We start from the raw sequence: 14,707 nt of genomic DNA, 5'->3' as shown, positions 1-14,707 counted from the left end.
TTCAGCTCATGTATTATTAATAAGAAAACAAGCCAAACTCAACTTAGACATGATTTTCAAATCGCGATTTCTGAGCATTTCAGATCTAAATGACCTTGGATTCTATTGCAATTAAAACAGAGCACACCGTTGCTGCTGAAATTCAGTTCTTAGTGCCAAGATATTCAGTGATGTATTAAAGATTACCCTAAAGCATGCAGGGTTAATTACTGCTCAGCTCCATATATCACCTCCAAGTTACTTACAAAATTACCTGATTATTACAGGAAAATGCTCTGTGATTTGCCAATCCTCTGTTTTGTTACCTTTGACTCTTTGGCCTCCATCCAGTGCCGAATGTAACACTTTTGGCCAGGCCTGAAAAGGACTCAACATTCAAATGAGCCAAATCTTTCTAAAAATCTGAGTAACTTGGTCAGGTGCCTAGTGAGTATTGTGGGTTTTTTTGGAAAGAACTGACCTTTATTGTGACTGCTGAATATGTCTGAAAACCCAGAGTGGCCTTTCTCTACAAAATAGAAAGAGCTGTCTGTGGCCTCAAATGGGTAAGAAGTTGGAGGAATTTATTATATGTATTTTCAAAGCTGACATTCTTAGTATCTCTGATGTTTGTTACAGTTATTCATTTAGGAAACAGTCCTTGTTTCCTAAAACACCACAAAGACTGTCTAAGCTTTTTGCTTGAGTATCAGCCAATATGGTCCCTACCTACAACCCCCAGAAAGTGAGGATCCTGCGTGCTGAAAGAAGATTGACAATAGATAATGTCCGTGATTCACTGGCCTCTGCCCTTTTTGTTAACAAGGCTTAACAGATACTGTAATATCTGCTAAGCCATCCTGTAGTGTTTTCCAGCTGGGGAAGATTTTTTAGCACGTACTTAAACCTGTAAACCCATCCTAAAAGATATTGTTTGGACATGCTCTTAATCTGTACAGTTTTTGTTTTCATTCATTTGCTTTTCTTTGACCTTTTTTATAATCTCTTCTCCCTGTAGAGTTCTTTGAGCTTTTCTAGGGACTTATCTTAAACTGCCTGACCATGCTGAGGAAATAGATGAGGGAGTTAAAAAATCAGATGGAACCTCCTCCTTGGGAATTTAATTCCCACCCCTTTACAGATCTCAAATTGAGAAGATGATAGTGAGACCTTTTTTGCCAGTTCCTTCTGGGTCTTCCAGAGCTGGTTGCTGCCTTTCCCAGTCTCTAGCAGCACCCACAAGCTGTTCACTCACCATCAGCATTTTGCATGTACCATGGGGTGCTCTAGAGATGATCGTGGTGTTGAGTCTCTTCACTGGGTGTCATGTTGGGGTCTGTGTGAACTGGGAATCACAGTTTATACAGACAGCAAAGATTTTCCTCTGGGTAGATTTCAGACTCCTCTGATTTTGCACTGATACATAGCAGGCTCTGTTCTTTCATGCTGCTTGGATGCATATGGGAAAGATGACTGCAAAGTCTGTGCTACAGATTTATTACAGAGCAACTTCTGTAGCAGCACAAGCATCTGGTCCCGGCAGACTTCCCGCTCCAAGTCGTGAGCTCCAAACCCATCCGTTACTAAAGCATTGCTGTCAGCGACCTTAATATCCTGCCTGCCTTATAAACTACAGGTTTCACTGAGAAAGGTCTTCAAACCTCTAAGGAAATTTCCTCTTAAGAAATTTGTCTTGGTGGTTTTTGCTGAGCTGCTGAAGGAACACACTGGGTAGAACAAACGTCCCGGCTGAACTTTGATTCTGTTAACGTGATGTGTTTGAGGCATTTGCTTTACAGTGAAAAAAATGACTAAGCATTATAGGATATCCTCTCCCTTAAACTAAATTTCTTTCTGACGCCCATGTGTGTGCATTTTGACACCATATGGACTCAGGGACAATCATGTTGTTACTAGTTTGTATCTTTCTAGTTGCGTTCTTAAAAATGCTGAGATCTCAGTAAGAGCATTTCACAGTCCAAGTCTTGTCAATAAGGGATCATTTTCAGATGAATATTTATCTGAATTCGAAGTGCTCGTTTTCTGATCTTAGGGTCTTTGGACTATTTATCCTTAGCTTCCAAATGCCTCTGTGTGATCCTATATCACATTATGTGTTCTCTTTGGAAGCATGAAAATTACTACTTACTGTGTCACCAACAGCCCCTTTGTCAGGTACAAGGAGTAGAGAAGTTGGTGGCATCTGTGAGACTCCTTCTGAATTCATGGCACTGGTACTTGTAAACACAAGAAGAAGTACTACTGAGACAGGTTGGAGCCTCATGGAGCCCTTGGAGCATACAGTAAACAAGTAGATAAATGTTGCAATTCTCTACCTTTGGTCTCTTTCTTTCCCTACATGTATTTACATTTATCTCTGGTAGTCAACAATACCTTGCCATGTCTTTTAATATTAAATATTTATTTTAGTTTTCATTTGTTTCACTCTCTGTCCTCAATATCTATGTAGCAGGCAAGACAACTCAAATTGAGAATATTTTTTCCTGGCTAACTCTTAGATCATTACTCATTTAATGCTGTACTAGTTGATAAGTGATATCTTCATATATCTATATACAATGATATGTCATTAGGAGAATCACTTTATCATGACATCAGAAATATTTCTGAATTATGCTTTTTGAGGTGGGCTTTTTCTGTGCAATGGGGTTTTTCTGTCTCTTCATACTGTGTGTGACAATAGATATGTTTTGTCTTGTGTCTATAAAAAGAGCAATTCTTCGAGTGGTCACTTTTAATACTCTGTATATAAGTCTGCATCTGTGAGGAAATAGTATGCTGCTTTGCAGCCAACTGGCTTTTATTCTTGAGGGACTCAATTACTTTGCATTCCAAAAGACAAAGGGGCCTGGAACATCTCAGAATCTTACAGGACCAACTTCTGCAATAGTTTAACCAATTTTCCCTGCAGTTTGGAAGCTTGAAAGATAAAATTCAGTAATCAGCCATGTATGAACACAGACATTTTTCTTCAGAGCAGTGTTTGAGAACTCCTAGCTCATGACCTCGTTAAGTTAAAACCACTTACATTTCTGAAAGTTTTAAAGGGACATAAAAAACTTATAACCACGATTTAGGCTCAAGAGTAGATAAAAATGTTAAAAATCATCAATCACGGTACAAAAGAAAGCAGAATTTTTCATTAAGTTACTATTGTGATGAAGAAAGATGGCACATTTCTGTTTTATTATAATAAAGACAAACTTTTGTTCAATCTAGAAGTAGGGCTGAGATGAAACAATCACTTTCCAAAGTAATCTTTGTTTTTTACTGAAAAACTAAGGTGGGTCCATATTTCTAATGGTAAATGGAATGACTCAGGAAAATAGAAGTTTGTGAAATTGACATCTGTCCCTAATAAAATTATGGAAATGTGTTACAGGATATGGTCAGCAGTGACTCAGACAAGACATTATTACTAATGCAAATGATGGTTTATGGAGAATATGTCTTGTCAAATGTGTTTATTATTAATTTTTATGATAAGACACACTTATGCAGGGTGTTTTAATGTGTTCTGTACAACATTTTGTTACAGAAAAATATCATTAACCCAAATTGACTTACTCTGTGTTAAATCATAAATAATAATAAATAAAAAAAATTATCTTGTAGCTGTGGGAAGATGGTTATAAGTGAGAAAACCTCTTGCAGGGGAAGTTTCCAAAGAAATACTGTGCTTCATGCTGTTAGGCACAAAAAGCATCATCTATCTCTCTTGGTTTTTTAGGATGAGACTGAGAAATGACTGGGTCATTTTCTATAAACATCTGCATGTGGAAGAGATTCCTGATGATTGCAGGTCTTTTATCTGAACAAGATGATAAGATTCTCTGGCTGTTGGCTAAAAATTAAAAAAAAAAATCAGTTCAGAAACAACACATGTTTTGAAAGAAAGAGGAGCTATCCCCTGGAACAACTACCCTATTTCATTTGAAAACATTCAATCAAGGCCTTCTAGGCTATAATTTTACCAGGTATTCTGGGATTGATGTGAAAATTGTTAATGCAAGAGGTTAGTGCAGATGGTTGCAGTAGCCCCTTCTCACCTCAGACTGTTACAGTACAGAATAACTTGTATTACACCTTTTGGCATTCATTATGTCTTTGACCGCAAAGGAACTTTGGTATATTTAAATAAGGAAAGAACTAAATATTATTATTAAAATACAAGCTGTTTATTCTTTTCACACACTGTGTTTTAGGACCTTTAGTAATGCTTTGCAATAGTATGTTTTATACCTCTTCTTCATTGAATAGAAATTAAAATCGTGGTTTTACTTCATTATTAACATGACCATTTGCCTCAAAGCTCAGCCAGGGTTACCAGAGTCTCTCTCTGCTAATACTCAGTGGTCAATTCATTGACCCAATGTCCCTGTCTCCCTCACTATCTGCAGAGCAAGCTGCCAGATTAATTCCCTACAGCGAGAAATTAATCAGTACTATCGATCTGCAGTCTTCTTTATGTGAGACTTCCAGAGTGCTCTTAGTCTCATGCTCTTTTCTATGATTTGTCCTAGAAAAACATTGAAAGGTTCTATATGTTTCTCAGTGCAATTAGCTGCCAGGCATTTGAGGGTTGTGAGAATGTTTAGGAGGCTGTGCAAATATTAAACAGACAGTTTACAAACATTTACAAAATTAAACAGACAGTTTACAAACCTAACAAGATGCACAGGTTTTCACTTTCTTCCTTCAGGTATATTTGTGTTGCTGTTTCAGTAGGGAAAGCTGTTTAAGGTAAGAAACAAGTTGAAGGTCTTATTTAATTGGTCTGCTATGGAGATGTCTTCATGTTCACAGGACAGTTTTTCACTCACCTTTACTTTACATTTCATAAGGTTTCATTATACTTCCTTTTTCTTCTAATCTCCCTGGATTTTCTAGTCTGTAAGCCCTCCTGGGCAGGTTATTTCTTATGTGTCTCACTGAAACTGAACCCAGGCTGTGTCTGGATATGTGTCGGTAAGTGGTCACCCACATCAAGACTTTTGAGACCTGGATTTTCTGGGTGTGAACAAAATGTGATGTTTTCTGTTGTGAATGGTCTGTCTCTGCATGTCTTCAAGCTCCTTCAGCTCTGTGCTTCTGCAAGGATGGAGCATGGAAGCAGGAGGATAGTCTGGGCACCAAGTCTGGAGGGATAACCACAAACAGAACACAGTAGTGCCACCTGCAATTCTGGAAAACAAGTGTGAAAGCTGTTAGGAATGAGCACAGTGTAACAGAATAGTCCCATCTTCCACATCACACCGTCAACTGCAATGAAAGCAGTAGATGGATAGAAAAAGATTACCCCAAATCAGGGTAAAACTCCCTCCAGAAGCTTTATGACATGATGGGATGAACGGACTTCAAGATCCACTCCCCAGGCGGATCTTCAGATCCATCCATTGGGTTAATTCATAAAGCAGTGGCCTGGTGTCCTGGGTCCCAGCTGACTGTTTTCCCCCTGTCTTTCCTTTGCTCAGGTTCTCTCAATTTGCCCAAAGGACATGAGGGCAGATATTTGCGTGCACCTGAACCGGAAGGTTTTCAACGAGCACCCTGCCTTCCGGCTGGCCAGCGACGGCTGCCTGCGGGCCCTGGCCGTGGAGTTCCAGACCATCCACTGCGCCCCAGGGGACCTCATCTATCACGCCGGGGAGAGCGTTGATGCTCTTTGCTTTGTGGTCTCAGGATCCTTGGAAGTCATCCAGGACGACGAGGTGGTGGCTATTTTAGGTACAGTGATCTCTGTTGAAACGCTTCTGGTTTGTGTGTATTTTCCTTTTGCTTAGTTTCGGGTATTAACTAGTCTTGCTTAACATCAGCTGGGACTACGGGAGGCTGGTAGAGTTGTCATAAGATGGAGATACTGCATCTCCAGAGATCCTACTCTAGAAGCAAATCCTTCATCTTTTATGCCATTGGGAATGCTTTCTGCCCAGTATGGCTCACTGGTCACATTTGCAGTGTCTCTGAGCAGAAGAGAATGGCATCTGTGTGCTTGACATCTTTTAAATAGCCTGTTGGAGGAAATGCACATTGCTTTATATTAGTCTCTCAGGAGGATTTCCACATTAACCTTCACGCTGGGATTTTCATTCTAGCCCACAATAACACCTACAACAGTCTCTATAAAGAAGCAAAAATTGTCACTCGTAGTGAACTGGCTGTACAGAAAATAAATAGTCTGATCTGACCTTGCGAAGAGATGGGGTCACACCATGTATCAAGTCACAGTCATGATAAGTCTGAGTGATGGGGGAGCTCCAGGTTAACCACCCTGTCACCCCACTGTGCTGTCTGGTTTGCCAGCAGCAGGTAGGAAAGAGACTAATGTAGATTCCTTGCTAGTTTGTATGGGATTGGGATGGTTTAGCAGATGGTGGCACTGAGTGGTCAGCAGGGGTGTTGAGGCAGCAATCCTTCTCAGAGGCATGTAGAGGAAAACCATCCAGAGCCTGTCTTCCCTGTTGAAAATTGACCTATTTATTGTTGCACTCATATCCTGTTGAATATTTGCCATCTCTTAAACTGGATCTGTGACTCCCTGTGGCCAAATCCAGTGGGTTCCTGGTCTGAGGAGGTCTCCAACAGCCCACTGAAGCTCCGTACTACTTCTTCCCTGTAAATGTGGCTTCAGAGGGCTCTGTAAGTCTCTCTTATATCTCCTAGAGAAATGATCACTTGGAGATAAAAGCTTACACCTGAGAGTTGCATTGGTATGTGGAAAGAGGGCAGAGAGTGAGAGAGTCATGAGTCAGACTTCAGCTGCTTCTCAATTGGCAGCAAGAGTAAGGAGAGGAGGAACGAGGACAAGAATGTAGCTGAAAGAGACTCCTGATATCTCCATAAAAGCCTGTGTGTGTGTGTGTGTGGGACTGGGGTAGGATTGGGCAGTGTGCAGGTGTGTGGGTGAGGCTGCATGGGGATGGCTGCCCCAGGGCATCACTCGGATCCTTCCAGCTGGAGATTATGAACTTGGGAAAACGCACATCCATACTCTTTTGAAATACCTGCTGCACCTTTCTGTATTCTAATACGCACTTAGGTTTTGAAAAAAGAGAGATTTAATGTAAGAATGAATCTGCTTCCATATTTAGATGTGAAATCCTTATGATGAAAGCTCCTAAATCAACAAATATTCCTGGTATTTCAGCTCACTGGGCCATTTCAATTTTATTATTGATCTCAGTGATGATATATTTGCTTACAGTTATTTAAAAACAAAAGCTTCAAGAGTAAGTAGCAGCTTTTAAATAAATAAATAAATTGTTTTTATGGTGAAAGCAATAAATATGTAATTTACTGAACTAGGAGCCATCACTAAATAGATTGCATGCAAAACTTCATCGCATTTATTAATGAATATTGTACGTTTGGAATGACAGTAAGAACTTTTTGTTTCTACCTTTTAGAAGTAATAAATCTGGTATCCATGTTAATCCCCATTTGGCTAGAGAGACTTTTAACATTATCTAGTTAAAGTGAATTACCTTTGATTACCAAAATTGCCTTTGATTCTCTCCGCTGAGGTGCGATCCCGTGACTCAGGGCTGTGTTCATCGTGTACTACAGGGATTGGCAGAATGTGCAAATGTAACTTAAAGCAAGATAAACTGCTACCTCTAGTCGTAGAACACGCTGAAGAGTCTTTTTATGCCCTGACAGATTATTTAGCAGAATAGTGAACTGAGTAATTGTGGGATGTTTTATCCTAAAAATTCACTTGTGGAAGAAAATCTCTCCCAGATGTAGTTGCAAAGGCATTTATAGTGGCAGCTGTGGCAGCTGAAATAGCGACTGTGGATCAGACAGTGAAGAACATAATTTTTATTGATCTGTTCTGCTTTGAGAAGTTCAAGCACAAGGAACATGAATCTGCCTAAGGGGGAGAGCAGGTTTAAAAACCTCTGCCTCATGTGAAAACCTCGGTACCTGCTTCGAATGCTCCAAGCATCTACCATCGCACTGGTTTTCCTAGGGAAAGTCAACTTGCAGGACTGTACTAACAGTCTGTCCATCCTTTCCATCCCCCAGAAGTAACCTAGAGTGAAAATGTGATAAGTATCCTTTGGAAACTTGTCCTCATTAATTTCCTCTATGAGAGCAGGAACATGCAGGACATGCTGTCTGCCAGCCTGTCCTCCTTGCAGAGGAAATAATAGTGTTGTGTCATTTAATATAGGAGTGTGTTACTTGCCTTGCTTAAAGAAAGAGAGAGAGAAGTCTCTTTTTTTAACCATGTTCACCTGCAGATGGATGGCTTGGTGTATTTTTAAATGTGGAATATCCTAGAAAAGTGAATCAGGTAGGGACATCAAAACGGGTTAAGAACCATCATCTTCCATCTCTTACATTCATGCTTCAGTCCAAAATGCTGGGCTTCATCCTCCCTCAGGTCCCAGCATGAATCACTCCATGATGTTGCTGCTTTTCCCCTTCTTGATCTTCCCTTCTCATGTTCCCTTCCCTCGCAGCCACGGTGAGTTGGCACATCCGCCGTCTCCCTGCCTGCTGAAACAGTGTCCTCAGGAGACTCAGCGTGCCAACCAGGTGCTTTCCTCAGACTCCACCATGGAGACAACCATCCTTTAATTCAGCACCATTTTCCTGACTCAGTGGCCCCACCTTTGGTGTTTCTCGAGCTTGAAAGCAGATGAAGCCTAGTGATTGACAAGGCGACTTGCAGCACTGTGACATTTTGTTCTCCCCTGGTTTGGTTTTGTTATCATTTGTGGATAATTAAATGCCCAGACACTGCAGTAATCAGCACTACAGAAACATGTACAGTAAGAGAATGGCTCCAATTGTAGATCAGCAGTTTATAGGATTCATAAATGGAGATACCCCAGTGCCCCATTACGTTTCCCTCATTAGTTGCCTCCATTTCTCCAGGCCAGTCTCCCACCTTTTGCAGGTGCTGGCTGCTGCTGTAGCAGAGGTTGCACCTGTGCAGAGCTGGTGTGATGGGGTGCTGATATACACTGGAGGAAAGAAGGCACAGTCATTTTAACGTAACTCATCTGCAGTCTCCAGCATAATAGGGAAGGGCAAACAGTCTTGTCTCTAATTATCAAAACTTTCCCAGCAAGCGAGGTGACCCTGAGGAGGCACATCAGTGATTTTCCACCATCTCAGGCAGGAGTAAACAATTTAACTGCCACTGCTCTGCACAGGGAGGTGTTTTCAGCGAAGAATCTCAGGAAGGACCAGGGGTTTGGAGTCCCCAGGCTAGTGTAAAGAGGCATCAGCAACCAGAGGGCACCTAATAATTGTCCCTGCTGCAATTAACCTGAATTTGCACCTGACGAGGAGTTTCACATAAATGGCAATGCCAACCAAGTGGCTCTGGAGACTGCTTTCCGGCTCCTGCTATTTGCACAGCTGTGTAAGTTGCACAGTAACTTAAACTGGGCATATTGATTAACAAGGTTTGGAGAAGTAGGTTTTTTCAGCAGAAAAATAATGACCCACCGCATTCAGATGTTGATTGTAGGAATTGATCAAAAATATTGCTCAAGCTGCATAGCGATAAAAATTGGCATCGACCACTGAACTCCTGGTGGGGGCTGTTGCTGAGTGAACTCAATTTTGATAGTCGAGCCAGGATGAATATCAGTTTAATAGTTCATGTTTCAGCCACACTTAGGGTCCTGATCCCGTGTGTATTCAATTAAGTAATTTGCCTTAATATGTTGCATGCTAATTTTCAGCATGTTCTTCATATAATCCCAGAGCAACCTGTTGTTTATTGGATTTATTGTTATTAGGTAAGCCAGAACTTATTAAAGGTCTGCTTCATAAATTATTTCCAGATGTTTGATCTGGGAAGGGCACATGATGCAGTATCAGAGGAATACAGAAAAGCAAGTGTCTTCTTGAGTTTAGGATGACAGCTGAAAGTAGGGATGAGTCTTTTTCTGTTCTTGATCCTACATGCTTTTGGAAGTTAAAAGATTAAATCTCCTGCCAAATCAGATGGAGTAAAGTTCTTTAGAGGCAAAGCAAGTAGCAGCTCCCATTTAGGTGAGCAGGAGACCCAGGTGCTCCATAGCTCTCATCCATTTGTAATTTGATGCTTGGGATCCATGCACCAGCACTTTGATTTTCCATGCCTACACAGCCAGGCATGTGGTTTGTGCAGGACAGGACTGACCGTATGTGATGCACTTTATGACATGCAAAACTGTCAGTCCAATTCCATCTCATAGTATTAGTGGCTAATTCTGTCATTTTAATTAGTTTAGTTGCAGTTTGGTTTTCTTCTCAAGCGGAATGAAGGTGACAGAATTTGCCCCTGTGTCAAATTAATTCTGGATATTTTATACTGAACTTTTTTTTGTTTTTCATGTAAAGTCAACCAAGGCAGACTAATTGTGAACATTTCCCCAGGTTAGTAACATGCACCTGGTAGCAATTTACAGAACAGCCTGTGTCCTATTTCATCTATAGAAAAGTCCCCTGTGTTCCAATGAGTTAAAGCTCTAAATCAACTAAGAGGAAAATGATTCATAAAGTAAGGGGTTGTGTTTTTTTTTCAGCTAGCAGAGCTGAAATAATTAATGTGATTCAGGCTGTCTTAAAGTGCTGAATCTCAAGATATTTTGCAAAATACTTGAAGAGTTACTGGTCTGAGAATGAGTGTGACGTGCTGCTCTGCACTGTGCAGTTCTTCTTAACTGCCTTGAAATCAGGCAAATCTTGCAGGTCTGGGTTGACATCCGCAGTACCATGTGTAAGATTTAGTCCTGCTGATACTTGTTCAAAAGTGTTATTAGTTTTTACTGACAGACTTGAGTTTTTCACATTATTTTGTAAATTTAGTATATTTTTGTCTCTATCTGCATGATAGTTAATTATGATAAGAAACATCAATCTTAATTTAGTGCCAGCTGGTGTGTTATAGATGTGATCCACAGCCTCCAGAGTCAGAAAGATTCCTTTCACTGAATTGAAATGTTTTTGAATTAGACCTGCACGCTTCACTGCCAAACCCAGGAACTCGGAAGTCTTGGCAGCACAAGAAAAGGAAAATTATTTAAAAATCATGAGATATACTTCTTTTAAATCAGACTAACAGTTTGAGGCAATCTTATTTGCCTTATGAATTTCGAAGGTGGTGGGAATGCTCACGCTTTCAGGTTTATTTCGTCAGTCAGGGAGGATAGAAACTTATTTCTGTATAAAATCAAAATGGAAATAACCTGTCTCCAGGAGCTGGGACTTCTAGAAAGATATGAAGCACTAGGATCCTTGCACTGAAAATGATATAGATGAGGGAAGAATATCTTTATGGACCTTGTGCTCTGCTTGCAGCACTCCTGAATGCTGGAAGAAAGGTGTTTCTTTTGTGCTTCCAGGTGCAGATGTGGAAGGTTGCACTGTGTTAAATGATGCAAAATACCTTTGCCGGCATGGACTTGGATCTTTGGCACAGCCTCTTGTTAGTGTTTCTTTACTGGCTATTTTGGCAGTCCTTCAGATGCTAGAAATGCTTCTTTTCTCACAGCATTCTGCCCTTCCACGTGTTCACGTGCAGTCCTGGAGCTGGATTTTCGCACTGCTCAGGGACCAGCTCTGATCTGATCTCCAAGGGAGTTGTGGCCCTTCTGGATGCCCCAGGAAAAGACCGAAATTGAGGATAAAACATTCACAGGGGCAAGGAGACCTCTCTCACAGTGTAGTATCATCTCTGCACATCATGGCTGTGCTTACAGGAAGCAGTGGTGTCCCAGATGGCAAGTGCACCTGATGAATTTGCAACACTGAATCACCCCCATCTTCTCCAGATCCCCTCTTTAGACAGAACCAACTGTATCAGCTGAGTCCAGAAATCCAGGCAGCCCAGTAGCCTGTCTCCAAAAAGGGTCAATAGCAGATGTGCAGGAAAAAGTAGGAATGTGAAGTAAGGGAACAGTGGTGCTTCCCCAGAATATTCTCCAACCCTCCATTGAATTATATTTCAATTTTATTTCACCCAGAGGGAAATCTTTAGTGTTTAATAGCCACAGATGGGTTTTATTCCATGAATACATCCCACAATTTTTTATATCCCAGTTTTTTAAACCAGTGCATCCAACTCCGTTGTCCCATGGTAAGGAGCTGCAGAGTTTGCCTAATCCCTGAACCATCATAGAGCTGTGTGCTCCTCTGGGTAACAGGAGCTGATTCCCTCCCTGCTCACGGGATGTCTACATCAGTTTGAGGCACATCTGTTCTGCAGCCAAAGGTTCCACTGCAGATAGATAGACAAAGGTGTATTTGTGGGAATATTGATATCAGCATATGTAATTATGGCTGCATGAACATGGTATTTGGTCACTGACCTCCACTTGTGTGCATGCTGTCATCACTTCATAGTTATTGGAAGTTGAACTGATTAGATGAACACTTTCTCTACATGGTACAGTTTTACTGACTGTGAAACAACTTCAGCCTTTGGTTTTTGTAAGCAACATAAGATTTCAGTGTATTGTGATGGAAAGCAGCATTATTTATCATGTCCAGCTTTTGCTAAGTGTGACTGATGGGACTTTGGAGATGTGGGAAAGGTCAGCTGGTCTATTAGCTAAGGCTGCACAGAAAAACACCTCATCACCTTAAAAAAAGTTTTAGTCCCGTGTACGTGTTTTTACCCAGTTCTATTTCCCACCAAGAATTTATTCTTTAACTGGCTGCCTAAACTTTATTCCAAGGGACCCATCAAGCTCTTACTAGGATATTTATTAGCTCAGTTTCTTTTCCCATCTGAAGGAGGATAAATTTTGTCTTTATATATATTTATATATATATATGTTTGTGGGTTCTGAGACACTGTTTAACAAGAGTCTTTCCTCTCCAAGTACTTTTCATTCCGTCTGCAGTCTCCTGGGGAGTTTCATAAGGCCTGTATGAATTTTTCTGCCTGAAAGGTCCAGGCACGAGCTGCTGTCTGACAAATTGGCAAGTGCCAATTGGTGCAAGTGGAGAGTGTCTACCCCACCCCCCAGTCTATTTGGAAGAGTTATTAAAATATAGAAGATAGTGCATAGAAATATTATGACTTATTATATAGTTAAATACCATATGATTGTCTCTAAACGTATGTATGCAAATATGAATGAATATATATATGTATATTTTATGTACAGGCATGCATACATAGTACACTGTATTTAGAATGATGGCAGTGTAGCTATTTCAGCAAAAATAATGCCTGTCACCAACACCCTGCACATGTCCTCCTGTTTTCCATGGTTCTTTCAGTCCCCAGATCCAAGATTTTATGATCTTAGGGGTCTTTTCCAACCCAAATGATTCTGTAATTCTATAGATGTGACACTTAGGGACATGGTTTAATGGTGGATTTGACGGTGCTGGGTCAATGGTTGGGTTTGATGATCTTAGAGGTCTTTTACAACCCAAAGGATTCTTTGATTCTGTGATTCTATCCTTACACCCGTGTTTTTGCCAGCTTTAATCCAGCAGTGTCCAAATACTGACTCTCTTCCTCCCTTTCCTCATACCAAGTGGAAAATATATGCAAGCAGTTCCCACTCTGATTTAGGGCATTCCTTTTTTCAACGGTGCTTTGGGCACTGTGAGAGCAGGGGCAGGAGGATTTCCCAGAGCTTTGCTTTCAGTCAGAAGGTGTATTGGGACTGCTCAGGACTAAGGACCATACAGGTTTGGGAGTTAACATACTGAGGCCTCAATAAATCTCCAGAGAGGGTCTTTGGGAATTATACAGGCTGCATCAGCCCCAGTGCTTCTGTATTCCCAGCCCTGCCCCAGAGGGGCTTTCCCTGGGGTCTGCACATTCCCTGCAAGTGAACAATAAATATATGTGCCTTTGAGTAGCTGGTGTGTCACACCTACCAGTTAAATTTTCTGTCGCAACTCTGAAAGTTTTATTTTTATTTAGTTGCAGTGTGTAAAATTAGCCTTAGAATCATAGAATGGTTTGAGACATGTTCCACTAGTCCAGGTTGCTCAAAGCCCCATCCAGCTTGGCCTTGAAAACTTCCAGGGGTTGGGTATCCACAACTTCTCTGGGCATCCTGCTCCAGTGCCACACCACCCACTGAGTAAAGAATTTCTTCCTAACATCTAATCTTGTCCTGAGTGAATAATTACCACTCTCTATGCAGTGAACTACATTTAATAGGGATGAAGTAGAGTACATTAATCTCTGTATTTATGTAAAAAGACACGTTGTTTTGGAGGATCTGGTAGGTTTTGTTTTCATTCAGTACATTCCTTAGCGCATTTATAACCAGCAAATAAGGCTTGGACTTGTGTGGGGAAATGTCAAATTCAAGAACCCTTAAAAGCTTCCAAGATTTTATACTTTCTAAAGAGTATAAACATCAGTGTAAGAGGAGTTTGGAGTTTCACCATTCAAATCCAGTGGGCGATGGCTCATGGAAGAGTCAGTAAGTTCAGTTCATCATGTCCCACCCGTTCTGAGGGAGCCAGTGCAGTCCCTGCCCCACAGAGCTGAGAAGAAGACAATGAGATCTTCTCAAGTTTATGAATAATGGTTTCATTAATCCGTGGTTTGGTTACAGATTCTGTAACTGCACCATCGTGCAGAGTTCTGGACTGAGCATCCATTGCTTTTAACCTCTTGACTTAAATTAACTATGTATTACCTTAACTTTGAAAAGAAAACAAGTGGCTCACTCACATTTCAGAGGAAAAACCACAATAGCCCCTATTGTAGAATTCTGTCTTT

General features: G+C 40.9%; 1 protein-coding gene across 1 annotated transcript in view; it reads left to right on the top strand.

The window, feature by feature from the left end:
* Positions 1-14,707, top strand: part of KCNH5 (potassium voltage-gated channel subfamily H member 5) — a 163,105-nt gene that overhangs the window by 105,259 nt on the left and 43,139 nt on the right. Inside the window, exon 9 of the mRNA XM_050336758.1 lies at positions 5,475-5,727. Coding sequence (XP_050192715.1) covers positions 5,475-5,727 — 253 coding nt within the window. The remainder of the gene's footprint in view (positions 1-5,474; positions 5,728-14,707) is intronic.

Source organism: Myiozetetes cayanensis, unplaced genomic scaffold (genome assembly GCF_022539395.1).
Source record: "Myiozetetes cayanensis isolate MyiCay16 unplaced genomic scaffold, myiCay2020 scf6-25, whole genome shotgun sequence".
In the NCBI taxonomy this organism is placed as follows: Eukaryota; Metazoa; Chordata; class Aves; order Passeriformes; family Tyrannidae; genus Myiozetetes; species Myiozetetes cayanensis.
This window is presented reverse-complemented; position numbering and strand designations above follow the sequence as displayed.